The sequence below is a fragment of the Nanorana parkeri genome, unplaced genomic scaffold (genome assembly GCF_000935625.1).
Source record: "Nanorana parkeri isolate BGI_ZX_2015 unplaced genomic scaffold, ASM93562v1 scaffold854, whole genome shotgun sequence".
Classification (NCBI taxonomy): domain Eukaryota; kingdom Metazoa; phylum Chordata; class Amphibia; order Anura; family Dicroglossidae; genus Nanorana; species Nanorana parkeri.
In genome coordinates this window covers 550,205-564,765 of record NW_017307122.1, presented here as the reverse complement: position 1 = coordinate 564,765, position 14,561 = coordinate 550,205, and the positions used below count along the sequence as shown (strand labels likewise).

The following is a 14,561-nucleotide window of genomic DNA, read 5'->3' as shown; positions in this document are numbered from 1 at the left end:
CCTCAAGGGGGTAAAATGTATGTATGCATGTATGTATGTATGTATGTATGCATGCATGCATGCATGCATGCATGTAGTAGTTTATACCGTATACAAACAGAGAACTTCTCAAACAAAAACCGGCAACACTGCTGTAGTCCGTGATAAAAAAAAATCCTTAAAAAGTCCGTCGGACAAGAAAAATATTAGTTTTCTTTGTGCAATCTGAGGGCTGCAGAATGCACGGCACAGAAGATGAGGCTTTAAAGCTGGAACTTAGCCTCTGTGCGGCAGCTTCCTGTAATAAAGACCACTCACTGATGCTCTCTCTCATTGAGCAGGGTGACTGGTCTGGTCTCCGCCCCCTCTTGTAATAAAGACCGGTCACTGCTCCTCTCTCTCATTATGCAGGGTGACTGGTCTGATCTCCGCCCCCTTCTGTAAAAAAGACCGGTCACTGCTGCTCTCTCTCATTATGCAGGGTGACTGGTCTGATATCCGCCCCTTTCTGTAATAAAGACCGGTCACTGCACCTCTCTCTAATTGTGCAGGGTGACTGGTCTGGTCTCTGCCCACTCCTGTAATAAAGACCAGTCACTGCTGCTATCTCTCTTTTTGCAGGGTGACTGGTCCCGTCTCCGCCCCCTCCTGTAATAAAGACCGGTCACTGCTCCTCTCTCTAATTGTGCAGGGTGACTGGTCTGATCTCCGCCCCCTTCTGTAATAAAGACCGGTCATTGCTGCTCTCTCTCTCATTGAGCAGGGTGACTGGTCTGGTCTCCGCCCCCTCCTGTAATAAAGACCGGTCACTGCTGCTCTCTCTCATTGAGCAAGGTGTCTGGTCTCCGCCCCCTCCTGTAATACAGACTGATCACTGCTGCTCTCTCTAATTGTGCAGGGTGACTGGTCTGGTCTCCGCCCCCCTCCTGTAATAAAAACTGGTCACTGCTGCTCTCTCTCATTGAGCAGGGTGTAGTTTTCTGCAGGCAGCCAGCAGTGGGTGGAGCCTGCTGGGCCCCTCCCACAGCTCTGCTCAGGCAATCTACAGCATGATGATGTAACTGCTACATTTAAAAGGTAATAGCTGGGTTAGCAAAGCCATCTGAGGCGGATTTATATACTTAATGGTTATTGAGCAATTTATTCTGATTTACGCTTTTGTGCCCAGCGTTCTGCTTTAAATATAAAGCATTCTTTCAGTCACAAAAATACACTTGAAGGCCATTCTTTTAGTAACACTCCCTACAGCAGGAAGTAGTCGTAGGGGCACTACAAGTACAAGCATGCCCTCCGTTCTGAAATAGCCACAACTAATGAACGGCAAGCAGCTGTGACTTACAGCTGGAGACAAAGTTAACGAGATAACATGCATTCAATGGCACACAAATTGCAGCAGCAATCCATTGTCAGCTACTATTGCTTTCTTCTTCTTACCGTAGGCGGCGCCATCTTATCCCCGAACCGCCCCCCCCCCGCCTCCGCACTCACTGTTGATACCCCACTGAACCGAACACCGTGCCTTCTTCCTGGACGCGCCCACATAGCCTTGCATTGGGAGATTTAAACAGCGTATCCCACAAGACGGCACGGTGATTGGTCAGAAAAGCGGCGCTGACTGTAATTGGCCACCGAGGGGGTCTCCTAGCAACGCACAGACTCGCGCTTGCAGAGCCGCGCTGGGACCAACTGCAGCCGAGCCACGTGATCGCTTTCGGGTTGATCATGTGGTATTGTACGGTCAGGTCACATGGCCCGTGATGTCATCTAGGTCCTTCTCCTGTATTGCGGTGCCCGGTAGGTCCTGCGGCGTGTTCGGTGGTTTCCTGCCGCCAAGATGTCCTCCCACCGGGACTGGGCTACCCTGGAGGCCCTGAAGAACTCTCCCAAGGGGAGGATTCAGTACAACCAGCAATGGACTCAAGAGGAGGAGGTAAGGGGCGCTTTCCCTCCATGACTAAGCGGACCTGTCATTTTCCAAAGTTAAGTTGGCAGGCTGCAGCTGCTTTGTGTGGAACTACAAGTGGCAGCATGCCATGGCCTAGTCCTCTAAGTGACTTTTAGCACTGGGACCTGTTGGCCCTAGGGAAGAATCTGCATATCTGTGGAATCCCTTCTTGTCAATGTTCAAGTATATGCATAGCCAATTATTATTATTTTGGATGGAGTTGGAAAGAGTTAATTCCCCACCAGGTTCATTTATTTATTTTTTCTGTACCCCGGCTAAGAAGATTTCCTTTCACTTCCTGCCTTGGAGACGCAACAGGAAGTAGGAGGAAATTTCCCGAGTGACAGAAATCCCAGTCGTAGCTCCCATTCACTCCTGAGCATAGTGACAACTCGCATGCGTTGCCGAATAGTGCTATATAAAAACCCACAGACAACAATAACGCTTGGCTGAGGGTCTGATCCACCCCAACTCTATCCAAAACTAAGGAACAAATGCCTTTTATTTACTAGAAGTCTATGGAAACCCCAATCACTAAAAATCTCATATAAGCCTTAACATGTTAAAAAAAACAACAACTTATTAACCCTTGCAGTGGTACTACCCCCACACTGAAAGGGTTAACTACTCGTCTGTGGCTAAGTGTTAAAAAAAGTTATACTCACCCAATCCTCAGAGCCGCCTTGTTCTTAGACCGGTCCTTCCAACGTCTCACCCCCTTCTGCTGCAGCAGTCTAAGGTCCAGCAAATCTTTATGTTCTATATAGACGTGAGGACGCTGAGGGATATGCCAATGCAGCAGCGTAGGAGGTGACAGGCTTCAGAGACCGGAGAAGCAGGGAGCCGGCTCGGCGGTTCTGGTGCGTATAAATTTTTATTGGCAGCTATACAAATTGGGCAGATAACGGTTCAGTGCGGGGGGTAGCCCCACCACAAGGGCTAATAAAAGATGTGCCTGATGTACTTCTTTAATGCAATTTCAAAGTCATTTTTTTATTTTAAATCTGCAGATTTTAGTACATGGGAATCTCAGATACCTAAACATTTCATTTAAATATATTATTCAATAGTCACAAACTATAGAAATTCAATTGGATCGCACCAAACGCCTTTGCAGACCCAGAAAAGTAGCAGTGACAGCATCATTGTGCACAATAATAACCTGAGCAGAGTAGTGGGAGGGGCCTAGCAGGTCACACCCACTACAGGCCGCCTGCAGAAAACTACAGGAGGAGTGGAGACAAGACCAGTCACCCTGCACAAGGAGAGATAGCAGCAGTGACCGGTCTTTATTACAGGAGGGGGAGGAAACCAGACCAGTCACCCTGCACAAGCAAAGAGAGCAGCTGTGAGCTGTCTTTTTTACAGGAGGGGGAGGAGACGAGACCAGTCACCCTGCACAAGGAGAGAGCAGCAGCAGTAGTGAGCTGTGTTTATTACAGAAGGGCGGGAGACAAGACCAGGCACCATACACAAGGGGAGAGCAGCAGTGAGTCGTGTTTATTACAGGAGGGGGTGGAGACAAGACCAGGCACCATACACAAGGGGAGAGCAGCAGTGAGTCGTGTTTATTACAGGAGGGGGTGGAGACAAGACCAGGCACCATACACAAGGGGAGAGCAGCAGTGAGCGGTGTTTATTACAGAAGGTTGGAGACAAGACCAGGCACCATACACAAGGGGAGAGCAGCAGTGAGTCGTGTTTATTACAGGAGGGGGTGGAGACAAGACCAGGCACCATACACAAGGGGAGAGCAGCAGTGAGCGGTGTTTATTACAGAAGGTTGGAGACAAGACCAGGCACCATACACAAGGGGAGAGCAGCAGTGAGCGGTGTTTATTACAGAAGGGTGGAGACAAGACCAGGCACCATACACAAGGAGAAAGCGGCAGTGAGCGGTGTTTATTACAGGAGGGGGTGGAGACAAGACCAGGCACCATACACAAGGGGAGAGCAGCAGTGACCAGTCTTTATTACAGGAAGCTCACACTAAAATATTGCGCAGATCTGGAAGAAACACACCAAGATCACTAAGATTCAGGGAAGAATATACATGATGCTCTTGAATGAGGACAATATTTGCTTTTCCTAGTTTTGCTTTAAAGGAGAAGTATGGGGTAAGCGTTTTTCCCCATAGTTCTCTTAAGGGTCACAGGAGGACATAAACTAGCATCCTCCCGTGACCCAAAGCTCAGTATATAGCGAGCCATAGCGAGCTATATACTGAGACCCCTGCAGCCGGGACGGATCCCGACATTATCCAGATCCGCCCAGCTGCGTGATTGACAGGTGGCTCTGCCTATCTAGAGGCAGAGCCAGCTGTACCCGCCCCCTCCCCCGTCCGTTTCGCCAGTCAGCTCTGGAGGAGGGGGGGAATCCCTGCGGGGAGCCATGAGTGACAGTCACGGCTCTCTGCAGGGACATGATCGAGAAGTGAGCGAGCGACAGTATGTGAAAATCACTCGCCTCATAGTCCCCCTTAAATAATACCTGATAATCCTGCCACGAAGGTTCTTGTTCAGGCACTTCCAGCTTAAAGTTCTTCTTTGAGGAGGAATGGGCTACTTGCAGGCATACCTGCACTCAATCCATTGCTATGTATGCTCCAAGATGGCGGCTCTCATAGATTAGAGTTAGGGCGGCACTACACAGAGGGGCCTTGACTAGGCAGTGTGACTTCCACATGTGCCACTAAAATCTCCACAGTACATTACCTAACCATGCAATACAGCTTCAATAACCAGATTTCCCCAGTCATCTTCCAGGACAGCCATCGAGATATAGGCTCCGCCTACCTGCAACAGGAAACACACCAACCACATTAAATAAATAGACTCCTCCTTCCATCCCAAGTCAGTTTTTTTGTGTTTCCGCCGGCTACACAGGGACATCGTAATGTTTGTTGTTTTCAGGGCTCATGTTTGTTTGCCTTAGGGCTGAGCCTACCCTGCTATGCGTCGGGACCCACTCCAGGATTACCTGCTTCAGATCTGCAGAGCAGCCACGTGGTCCAGCTTCCAGACATTCGTCAGGCACTACAGGCTGGACCTTATGACTCAACAAGACCAGGCATTTGGCAGGAAAGTCCTGCAAGCTGTGGTCCCACCCTAGGAGGTAAGATTTGTCCTCACTGATCCTCTCGATGGCTGTCCTGGAAGATGACTGGGGAAAACATGAGTTGATTACCTGATAACTCTGTTTCCAGGAATCTTCCAGGACAGCCAGTTCCCGCCCTTGGTGTGTATCCAGGTGGCATCCGAGGTTGGATGAAGGAGGGGATACTTTTGTGCATGGGGTAGCCTTCGGTCCTAGAGGTTACTGACTTGGGATGGAAGGAGGAGTCTATTTATTTAATGTGGTTGGTGTGTTTCCTGTTGCAGGTAGGCGGAGCCTATATCTCGATGGCTGTCCTGGAAGATTCCTGGAAACAGAGTTATCAGGTAATCAACTCATGTTTTTGTGGTCATTGTTCCCTAGGATATGCTCAGCGAGTCCTTTTGCATGCTGTCGCCATACGCCGGCTGGGTGTTAGAGAACATCCTCCCTAATAAAGCAGCAATTACCAGCCCTGAATGTAGGGAACTTTTACAAGAGTCTGCTGGCCTCTCCTCACTCTCCATACCAGGATTTCCAGAACTCCTATCAGTCTCACCAGTGGAGACTGACAAAGAGCAGGTGAGCCAAGTCATTGCTTTTATCTCACTGCACACAGGGTGGACCTGCGCGTGTGTAACTTGTTATCGTTGGACAATCTCTTCTAGGAAACGCAGATCATCATCGAATCCAGCAAGGACGTAGAACCTTTCATACGGTTGCCATCTTCTAAAATGTTGGCTGTGGAAAGCAAGATTCGCTTGTTCGAGGAGGCCCAGAAGATGAATTCTAGGGTAGGTGTCTGTGTTTTATCTGTGAGGGTAATCTCTTAGATTCATAATTAGGGTTGCACAGATACCAAGTACAGTACTCAGTACATGTACCGATACTTTTGAGCTCCAAGACTGGACTAGAGAAAAATTCAAAAAGTTAGGAGGCCGCTGTCATTTGTAAGGAGCACACGGAGCTCCCGGGATTTGTACATCTCTGTTTTAATGTATGATTTTGTTTTTATAAATAAAGGGATGCACCAATACCAGTTTTGCGAGTACGAGTACTGGTACTCGCCGAGTACTTACAAGTACGAATACTGATACATTTTTGTTTATTGTCATGTGACAGTTTTTCTACAATACAGACTAATGATTTCAGGACAGTGGTGGAGCGCCAGAGCCAGGTCCCAGCTGTAACCCTGGTAGTTCTCATGAAAATGCCAAGTATCTGCACTGGTACTCGAGAAGTATCTGTGCATCCCTAATCATAATCCTAAATCACAACACTTGTCTAGGTCAATGGAGCTTGATACAACTGCTCGTTTTTTCCAAACGTTTATTGAGGGACCTAGCAGACCTTTGGGGTACAAGGATGGACATAAGACAAAAAACAGAGGAATTGTTCCTCCTATTTGTGCTTTCTCTCCACACAGAAAGAGAGAACCTACCGTGTTTTGGGAAGTGTTTTTTTTTTTTTTTTTTTTCCTCATAGTTCTCTTAAGGGTCACGGGAGGACGTATACTAGCGTCCTCCTGTCACCCACAGCTCAGTATATCGCGAGCTACAGCTTGCAGTATACTGAGGCAGCCGGGACGGATCCCGACATTACTATCAAGATCCAACCAGCTGCGTGATTGACAGCTGGCTCTGCCTATCTAGAGGCAGAGCTAGCTGTACCCGCCCCATCCGTTCCTCCAGTCAGCGCTGGAGGAGCGGGAGGGAGGGAATCCCTGCAGGGAGCCGTGACCGACAGCCACAGCTCTCTGCAGGGAGATGAGCGAGCGACGGTATGTGTTCGATCACTTCCCGATCTACTGAGCCGACGTGTGACCGTTTCATTGTCACACGTCGGCTCGATCTATGAGGCTGAGTGATTTTTCACTCACCTCATAGTTCTCCTTTTAATGACATCTAACGCAGGGCTGGATGTATTCTAGGAGACAGGTAGCCAAAGCTCCTTGAACATATGAGGTTTTCTCTCGCTGTCAATGGAGCTTGCTCCAAAAAAAAAGCCTGCTAGCTTCTGGATTGGACAAAATGGCTCTGGAATTCAATAGTCCGCGATCTAATGTCTAAGAAAAAGCACTGGAGATGCATGTTTGATGCTTTCCTCAAGAAAGCCACAAATATGCGGCTGCCATTGCTGGCTTCTTTCTGAACATGCTTGTTATGACGCTTATGAAGTCTTTATTGCTTGGCTGTTTAAAGCTGACCATTCACCTATAGATTATCTGCAGACTTTCTATGGTCAGATGGAAAAAGTGCAACAGATTCCTCCATCTACGCTAAGCTGTGTGGATGGAGGAATCTCCCGCTGGGCTAAGCTTCGGTATCTTGCTAGTCGGGCCCGCTGGCTGTCAAAATACCTGAACAATCTGATTGGATGCAGGCATAGTTCAGGTATTTTGAGAGCCAGCGGGACCGACTAGCAAGATACTGTAGCTTGGCCCACTGGGAGATTCCTTCATCCACATAGTTGTGCGTAGATGGAGGAATCTGTTGCACTTTTTCCATCTGACCATAGAAAATCTGCAGATAATCTATAGGTGAGTGGCTGGCTTTACATTTCAGAAGGGGGGTCATGCTTGGCTTTTTAACATTCCAGAACGGGGGGGGTGGGGGTCATACAAGTACAGACTTCAGCTTGCACACTGTCTCCAGAATGATGCTTTTGGTTTGTTTGTTCTTTTGATGGCTGGTCTTTGTTGGCCTGTAGGGTTGAAACCCTTCCCTGCCCTTTCCAAAACGAATGTGGCTAGAGATGCACATTTATTGTCCTTGTATTTTAGGTTTGGAGTCTGTTAATGGCAAACGCACCCTCGTAATTTGTCTTTTTCAGGAAGAACTGAACGCACGCCTGGATTATGCTAATCGCTACAACAGGTCGTTGGCAGAAAAGGCTGCAGAACAGTTCAAACGCTTTGAAGAGATGTTGGAATTAAAGCAGAGACGGGAGAAACAAGAACTGGAGGAACAGCTGGAGAAGGAGTGAGAAAACAGAACAGTAATCCAGTTCTTTTTGCAGGGATGTCCAAACTGCGGCCCTCCGGCTGTGGTGGAACTACGAATCCCACGAGGCTTTGCAAGATTCTCACAGCCACAGACGTGACTCCCGGAGGGAGATGCTTCATGTGATTTGTAGTTTCACCACAGCTGGACGGCCGCAGTTTGGACATCCCTGTTGTAATGCTTTTGCAATGGCTTGTTTGCTTCATGTTATTGGTCTTCTCTTTCAGCTCAAAGGAGGCCTTAGAGCGACAAGAGAAATTAAAGGAGGAACACCGCCACAGGGCAAAGGTCAGGTGATATTTAAGATTGCCACAAACCGTAATGCTTAAAGTACTATTTGTTTTGGCTGGGATTGGTGCTGTGACTGAGGGACACCTTCTTCCCTCATGTGAAGAATTGTAGGATGAGTATAGTAGTTGGCGCTGCTCCTTAACCAGGATTATCCTCTATGCATTGAGTGCCCTTGGGTCAAGACTTGAAGTAAAGGAGTGCCAGAAAGGATAAATCTATTAGGCTGCTAGGTGCCAATCATTGTCCTTTTTTATTGTATGTTCATTGCGAATCCATTGAGGGGTAACCTAACCCCTCTTCAGGGCGAGTGATTGACTTCACAATGTAAAGTGTGGTTGCTGCAGTAAAATACTCAGTGCCTGTCGGCTTTTCTGAAGTGTGCATGTGCTGGAATGTTAAACCTGCAATCCAGCGTGTGTCGCCTATATTAAACCATTGGATTATGCTTTGACATTTCATTAAAGTACAACTAAGGGCTCCTGATGGACAGTTTAAGTACCACATCAAGTTACTGTGATGCACAAGCCTCATAAAGTATATTAAAAAAAAAACTTCTTTACCTTCTCTGACAAAATTCTCCTTCACTTGCGTCTCATACTTCACATGCTCCCCCTCCCAGACACTGCATCTTACAATGGAAGGGTTTTTAGCAGCAGAGGCAGAGCGGTCAATCTAGAAAGCAATGGGGAGTACTAATGCTAATTGACGAGCTACAGGCTTGTAAATCGGCAGGGACAATACTGATAGCCACGCCCCCTCAAACATTGTTTTATCCCACTGCATTGCAAGCAGGCACACCCTGCATGAAAGTGGCAACTCTGCTCTGAATTCAGAAGCAGTGCAGTATTGTTGCCACCCAATCACAGGTGATAGACTTCACTGGCAAGCTCAACAAGTATTTGTGGGACTTTGCAGCACATATGTTTGTCTTTTTGGGAGGCTATAGTTCTACTTTAAATGGTGACTTCAATGACAGAAAAGCAGACAGTCCTTGTACATTTTGGTGCAGCAGCTACAGTTGAGAATGCAGAGTCAATTTCTTTCTTGTACATCCAAGCCCTGAAGAAGTGGGGTTCATACAATAAAAGACAATCTTTGCACCTAAACGCCTCATGGAGTCATCCTTTCTTACCTTTTAAATGTTCAAGTGTGTGCTTAAAGTGACTATATTAAATGGAACAAATGAAGGTAAAAAGGTTGGTACTATATGGCACTATACAATCTTAGAGTAAATATAGCTTCTCACAGCCTCCTCCCTAACATCGCATGGGTAGGTAGGCTTTTTAAACAAGGAAAATGCACTTCAAATGTAAGCAGCAATTTGCATAAGTTAAAACAAAAAAATAAATACAATGTGAAGTTTGGCTGCAAAAGTGGAAGTACACTTTAAGATCCCCCATATACAGCCTGGTCTTAGTATTCGAGCAGCTCCACTGGGGTCAGGTTGAAGACTAACACGGGTAGCTGCAGGAACCGCAAGGTCCCTGCTATTGCCTTAGAAATCTTATAGGACTGATTCAGATTTGGCATAGGGGATAGGTTTAGGTCTATGCTGTTGATACACTTGTTAAGTGGTAATTTCAGCCATTTACAGCAAAAGTGATCAAACAAAACCACCATTTTTAAAAAAAAAACTTTTATTGTGTTTAACACTTTTTTTTTATGTTTTGTACGTATGCAGCTTCTAACTTTGAAGTTGCGTGAAGCCGAACAACAGCGCCATCAAGAGTTAGAGCGCAGCCGTCAAGAAGAAGGTCGGGAGAGGATGCGTCGGTTGTGCGCACTGCAGCAGGAAGCTCTGCAACTCATGCAGAGGATTGAAATAGACCAGAAGCTCCAAGAGATGTTTCGTGTGGACTTGTCCTCCTATAGCAAGCGTGGGAACCAAATATGTGGAAATTTATCCAACGTTGTTCGCTCCAGCAGCGAGGTAATTTTTACATTGCTCAATGTCATGCTGTTTTCACTTCTGTACAGATTACGCTTGCTTCCCACTGAGTGGCTTTTGAAGCTGACACCTTTCATTCAAGGATTTCCATGATTGGGGAGATTGGAGGAACTTTCTCAAATCTGCTGGCTATGAAATCTTTCCTTGATTCATTTGAAGAACCTACAGCTTCAGCACACCATCTGGTATTGTAATTTTCCATAAATTACATTACAATGGGACTTGATGCACTAGGAGATATAAGAGATATAATGTGCCGAATCGAGACATTGCTGAAAGGTGAAAAAACAATGTACGGTAGGACTTAAGGTGATTTAGGGAGAAGCTGACACCTGGGGGTATTCAAGTTGTAAATTATACATAAGATAGACCAGGAAACCTTGTTAGCCTTCATTAACACTGGAATCGGCCGGCACGTACAGCTCCGTGCACGGCTGTATCAGGCAGCTCCCGGGAAGGACAGGTGCTGCGTGTGATTAGTACGCAGCCCCCGTCCTTCTCTATGGGACTACACGGCTGTGCGGGTGAGCGTACTCGTACACTGAGAGGATGGATCCTGTCTGCGCCGAGCCAGGAAACGCACACCCGTACGGACCTGCACTTGAGGTGAGCTTAGGGGGGCGTATGGCCGTGTAGTCCCATAGAGAAGGATGGGGGCTGCGTACTAATCACACGCAGCACCTGTCCTTCCCGGTAGATGCCCGATACGGCCGTGCACGCAGCACAGAGCTGTACGTACCGGCCGTTTCTCGTGTGAATGAGAACTAAGGTTTATATCTCTGTCTGTGATGGGGAGATGCACCCTTCCTGATCATTCTGGTAACACGAAACTGTAACTGGGCCGGGAGGGGAGTGTGTCAATCAATCGTGGCAGCGAAATTCCCCGCTGAAATGTAGCTGTGGGATGGGCAATATCTCAGTCGCAGCTGATTTGGCCGTGAGGGGGATGTGTCCTTTACATTTTTGCTCGGGATTGGGCACATTTTCTGGTGAACCCGGTTTGCACCAAGCCCCCGCATATCATTACTGGTGACCATTGTCGGGAAATTTCTAAATGTTCGTTGTCAGTTTTTATTTTTTGAGTCCAAGAACTGAGTGTGCACAGGGAGAGGTGGACTCTACAGCTAACCCTTTCTGGTTGACTCTGTGGAAGTTGTGTGCACAACATGGGGCATAGCAGCTGGGATTTACACTGCCTGTGTCTGACAGTAAGTGTGTGTTCTAAAAGGCTGGGTGGTTACACAATAAGTGTGCCCACTGCAGTGCCGTTCAGTGCAACATCAGAGGCCCGCAGAGGGGGAGAAAATGAAAGAGTAGCTCGGTTTTCCATCAAGCGCCAGACGCAGATGGAACAGAAAAGGTGTGGGAAGAGTTGTACTTTAACAGCACACTATACTGGAAATGTTTCTACTCTGTCATTTAGTGGTGTTGACATTTTTTGAACAAAATACTACAAGGGCTCAAGTGGGGGCCCAGACTACTTGTCCTGATACAAAAAACTATTTTAAACAAAACTGTATTTGAATAAGATCTTTATTGATGGACAAACCTGAAAATACTTGAATGCAATCAACAAACACAAGTAGATGGTGAGCTTAAAAGAGAACTATGGGGCAAGCGTTTTTCCCCATAGTTCTCCTAAGGGTCACAGGAGGACATAAACCAGCATCCTCCCGTCACCCAAAGCTCAATATTAAGCGAGCTACAGCTTGCGATCTACTGAGGTAGCCGGGACGGATCCCGACATTACTGTCGAGATCCACCCAGCTGCGTGAGTGACGGCTGGCTCTGCCTATCTAGAGGCAGAGCCAGCTCTACCCGCCCCCATCAGTTCCGCCAGTCAGTGCTGGAGGATCAGGGGAATCCCTGCAGGGAGCCGTGAGTGACAGTAGGGAGATGATCGAGAAGTGAGCGAGCGACGGTATGTGTTAGCTCACTTCCCAATCTACTGAGCCGACGTGTGACAGTCTCATTGTCACACGTCGGCTCGAACTATGAGGATGAATTACTCACCTCCATAATTCTCCTTTTTTAAACCGCACATAATCATTATATGACAGTCCTGGTGTCCTGTGTGTGAGGTCACTAGAAATGTCAGCTGTCTCTGTCCATTATATGATGGTCCTTTTGTGTAAGGGCACTACAGGTGTCAGCAGTCCTATTCCATTATACAATAGTCCTGTGTATGAGGGCAATGCAAGTGTCAGCAGTCCTTGTCCATTAAACTAGTCGGTCCCGAATACACACAGCTACAAACCGGGACTTAACGGAGTTGCCGATACCAGAGTCGGGAGGCAAGGAGGAAGGTGCGGGGTCCTTCAAGGGCGACCAGCTGAAAAGATTGTGTGCAGCCTGAGCGCCAGTATAGACTCCTACACAGTATAGACTCCTACACAGAGGGAGGAGGGCCTGAAGGGGTCAATGTCCAGGTCACACAGTGAGAGGATGGAGATGAAGGGTTTGATGTGCAGAATAAGGGAGGTGAAAGGGTTATTATACGGGTCCGGGTGCAGATAACATAAGCAGGAGGGGGGCTGAAAGGGTTACATTTATTTTCTGCTGCTGCACTTTTTCACCAGGAAGGAATGAATGGATGACTGGCCCATTCATTAGTTCCTGTACTCTCCCCTATCTCTGATGTAAGAGGAAGGGGAGGGCTTGGCAATGTAAACATTGCCATGTGATTGCTGTGATAACCAATCGCAGTGATCACAGGACACAGAGATGGGGCTCTCTGCAGGGTTAAGCTGGGGCTCTCCGCTGTCTAATGACGGTGGAGGGCACCGGCTTCAGTGACCACGGCTCGCCTGCAGCAGGGCTATATGTTTAAAAAAAACAAAAACCGCTTTCCTAGGCGTCGGGTGATACTATTCCAGCATTCCTGGTGGTGGTCAGGTGTCCACAAATCTTTTGCCATATAGTGTGTTATGACCTGTTCAGTAATGTTGAAATCCTCTGCCTTTAACGTTTTTTTTTCAAAATTTTCAATAATTTTTCCTAATTATAATAAAAAATAAAACCCGTAGTGGTGATTAAATACCACCAAAAGAAAGCTCTATCTGTCCCCAAAAAATGGTATAAAATTCATTTCAGTACAGCGTTGCATGACGGAATAAACGTCAGTCAAAGTATTGCAGCGCTGAATACTGAAAAATGGCTTGGCCAGGAAGGGGGTCTAAACACCTGGTCTTGAAGTGGTTAAGAAGTGGCCTTCTGTTTTAGAGTACCTTGCATCCACTTCCACGTATGTTGTATGAAGTCCTATTTCTTTCTGCACTGCAGGGCCAGTTCCCGTCTCAGGATGATGTCATTTTTGGTGAGCGCTCTGTGCAAGAGTTGAAGGTCCTGCTGAGGGACATGGGGAAGGAGGTGTCAGCAGCGCAGGAAAGATGCAGAGCCGAGGAAGAAGTTGCCAAACAAAAGCAGAAAGATGCTGAACAGCAGCAGCAACAAGCCAAGGCCCAGGCCTCTAGTCTAGCTCAGGAGAAGAAACAGGACAGGAAACAAGGTGACCAATAATGATTATTGTTGTTTATCTCTGTAACTGATTCAAATGGTTGACTTCATTTTTTAACAGGGATTTGACCAGTAGTCAAACTAGTAACTATTGCCCTGCCCTCTTTTGGGAGGAATACCAGTTCATACATGCCCTAATATTGGTTTTTGTTCTATGGGGTAAATGTAGCCACTGCTACAGCTCTGACTACTCTGTTTGTACAGTAGAAAAAGTTTGTAAACACAAGCTAATTTTACATTAGAGGCCCTGTCACTTTACAAATACTGAAAGCTGCTGACGGATGTGAAGTGCAGGTACCCAGATGTGCACATTTGCATCAGCTTCAGCATCCTATGGTTCATTTAAATGCTTGCCTCTTCTGATTGGGCAAAGCTTCAACACTTCTGGATTGTGTTGGAGCTTTCCACTAGGGATGCGCTGATGACTGACTGCTTTTCGGAATTGAGAATGTGCGTGTGTGTGTCTATAGATATCTATCTCTATAATATATATCTCGTGTGTGTAATATAATTGTATGTATGTATGTATGTATGTATGTATGTATGTATGTATTCATCTTGGCATACAGTATAAGTTCTACTTCTTACACTTTTTTTTTGATGTGTGCAATGTCACCTTCTCTTCTTAGGACTTCAGAGAACGGCTGATAATAGCATAATGGAACAGTACAAGGAGCTGTTGAGCAGATGTGATCAGTGTTTCAACGCCATCAGCGTTTTGACAACCAGCAAAGATAGTCGGGTACATTTTTTTTTTTTTTTTTTTTTTTTTTCTTCTCCATTTTTA

The 14,561-nt window shown here is 46.8% G+C and overlaps 2 protein-coding genes across 2 annotated transcripts in view; one reads left to right on the top strand and one right to left on the bottom strand.

Moving 5' to 3' along the window:
• Positions 1-1,481, bottom strand: part of ODF2 (outer dense fiber of sperm tails 2) — a 34,043-nt gene extending 32,562 nt beyond the window's left edge. The window contains exon 1 of the mRNA XM_018565519.1: positions 1,414-1,481. Coding sequence (XP_018421021.1) covers positions 1,414-1,428 — 15 coding nt within the window. The 5' untranslated portion in view covers positions 1,429-1,481. The remainder of the gene's footprint in view (positions 1-1,413) is intronic.
• Positions 1,482-1,751: 270 nt separating this feature from the next.
• GLE1 (GLE1, RNA export mediator) overlaps positions 1,752-14,561 on the top strand; it is a 32,692-nt gene continuing 19,882 nt past the window's right edge. Inside the window, exons 1-8 of the mRNA XM_018565499.1 lie at positions 1,752-1,909; positions 5,402-5,599; positions 5,686-5,811; positions 7,850-7,998; positions 8,247-8,307; positions 9,992-10,240; positions 13,541-13,766; positions 14,404-14,516. Coding sequence (XP_018421001.1) covers positions 1,814-1,909; positions 5,402-5,599; positions 5,686-5,811; positions 7,850-7,998; positions 8,247-8,307; positions 9,992-10,240; positions 13,541-13,766; positions 14,404-14,516 — 1,218 coding nt within the window. The 5' untranslated portion in view covers positions 1,752-1,813. The remainder of the gene's footprint in view (positions 1,910-5,401; positions 5,600-5,685; positions 5,812-7,849; positions 7,999-8,246; positions 8,308-9,991; positions 10,241-13,540; positions 13,767-14,403; positions 14,517-14,561) is intronic.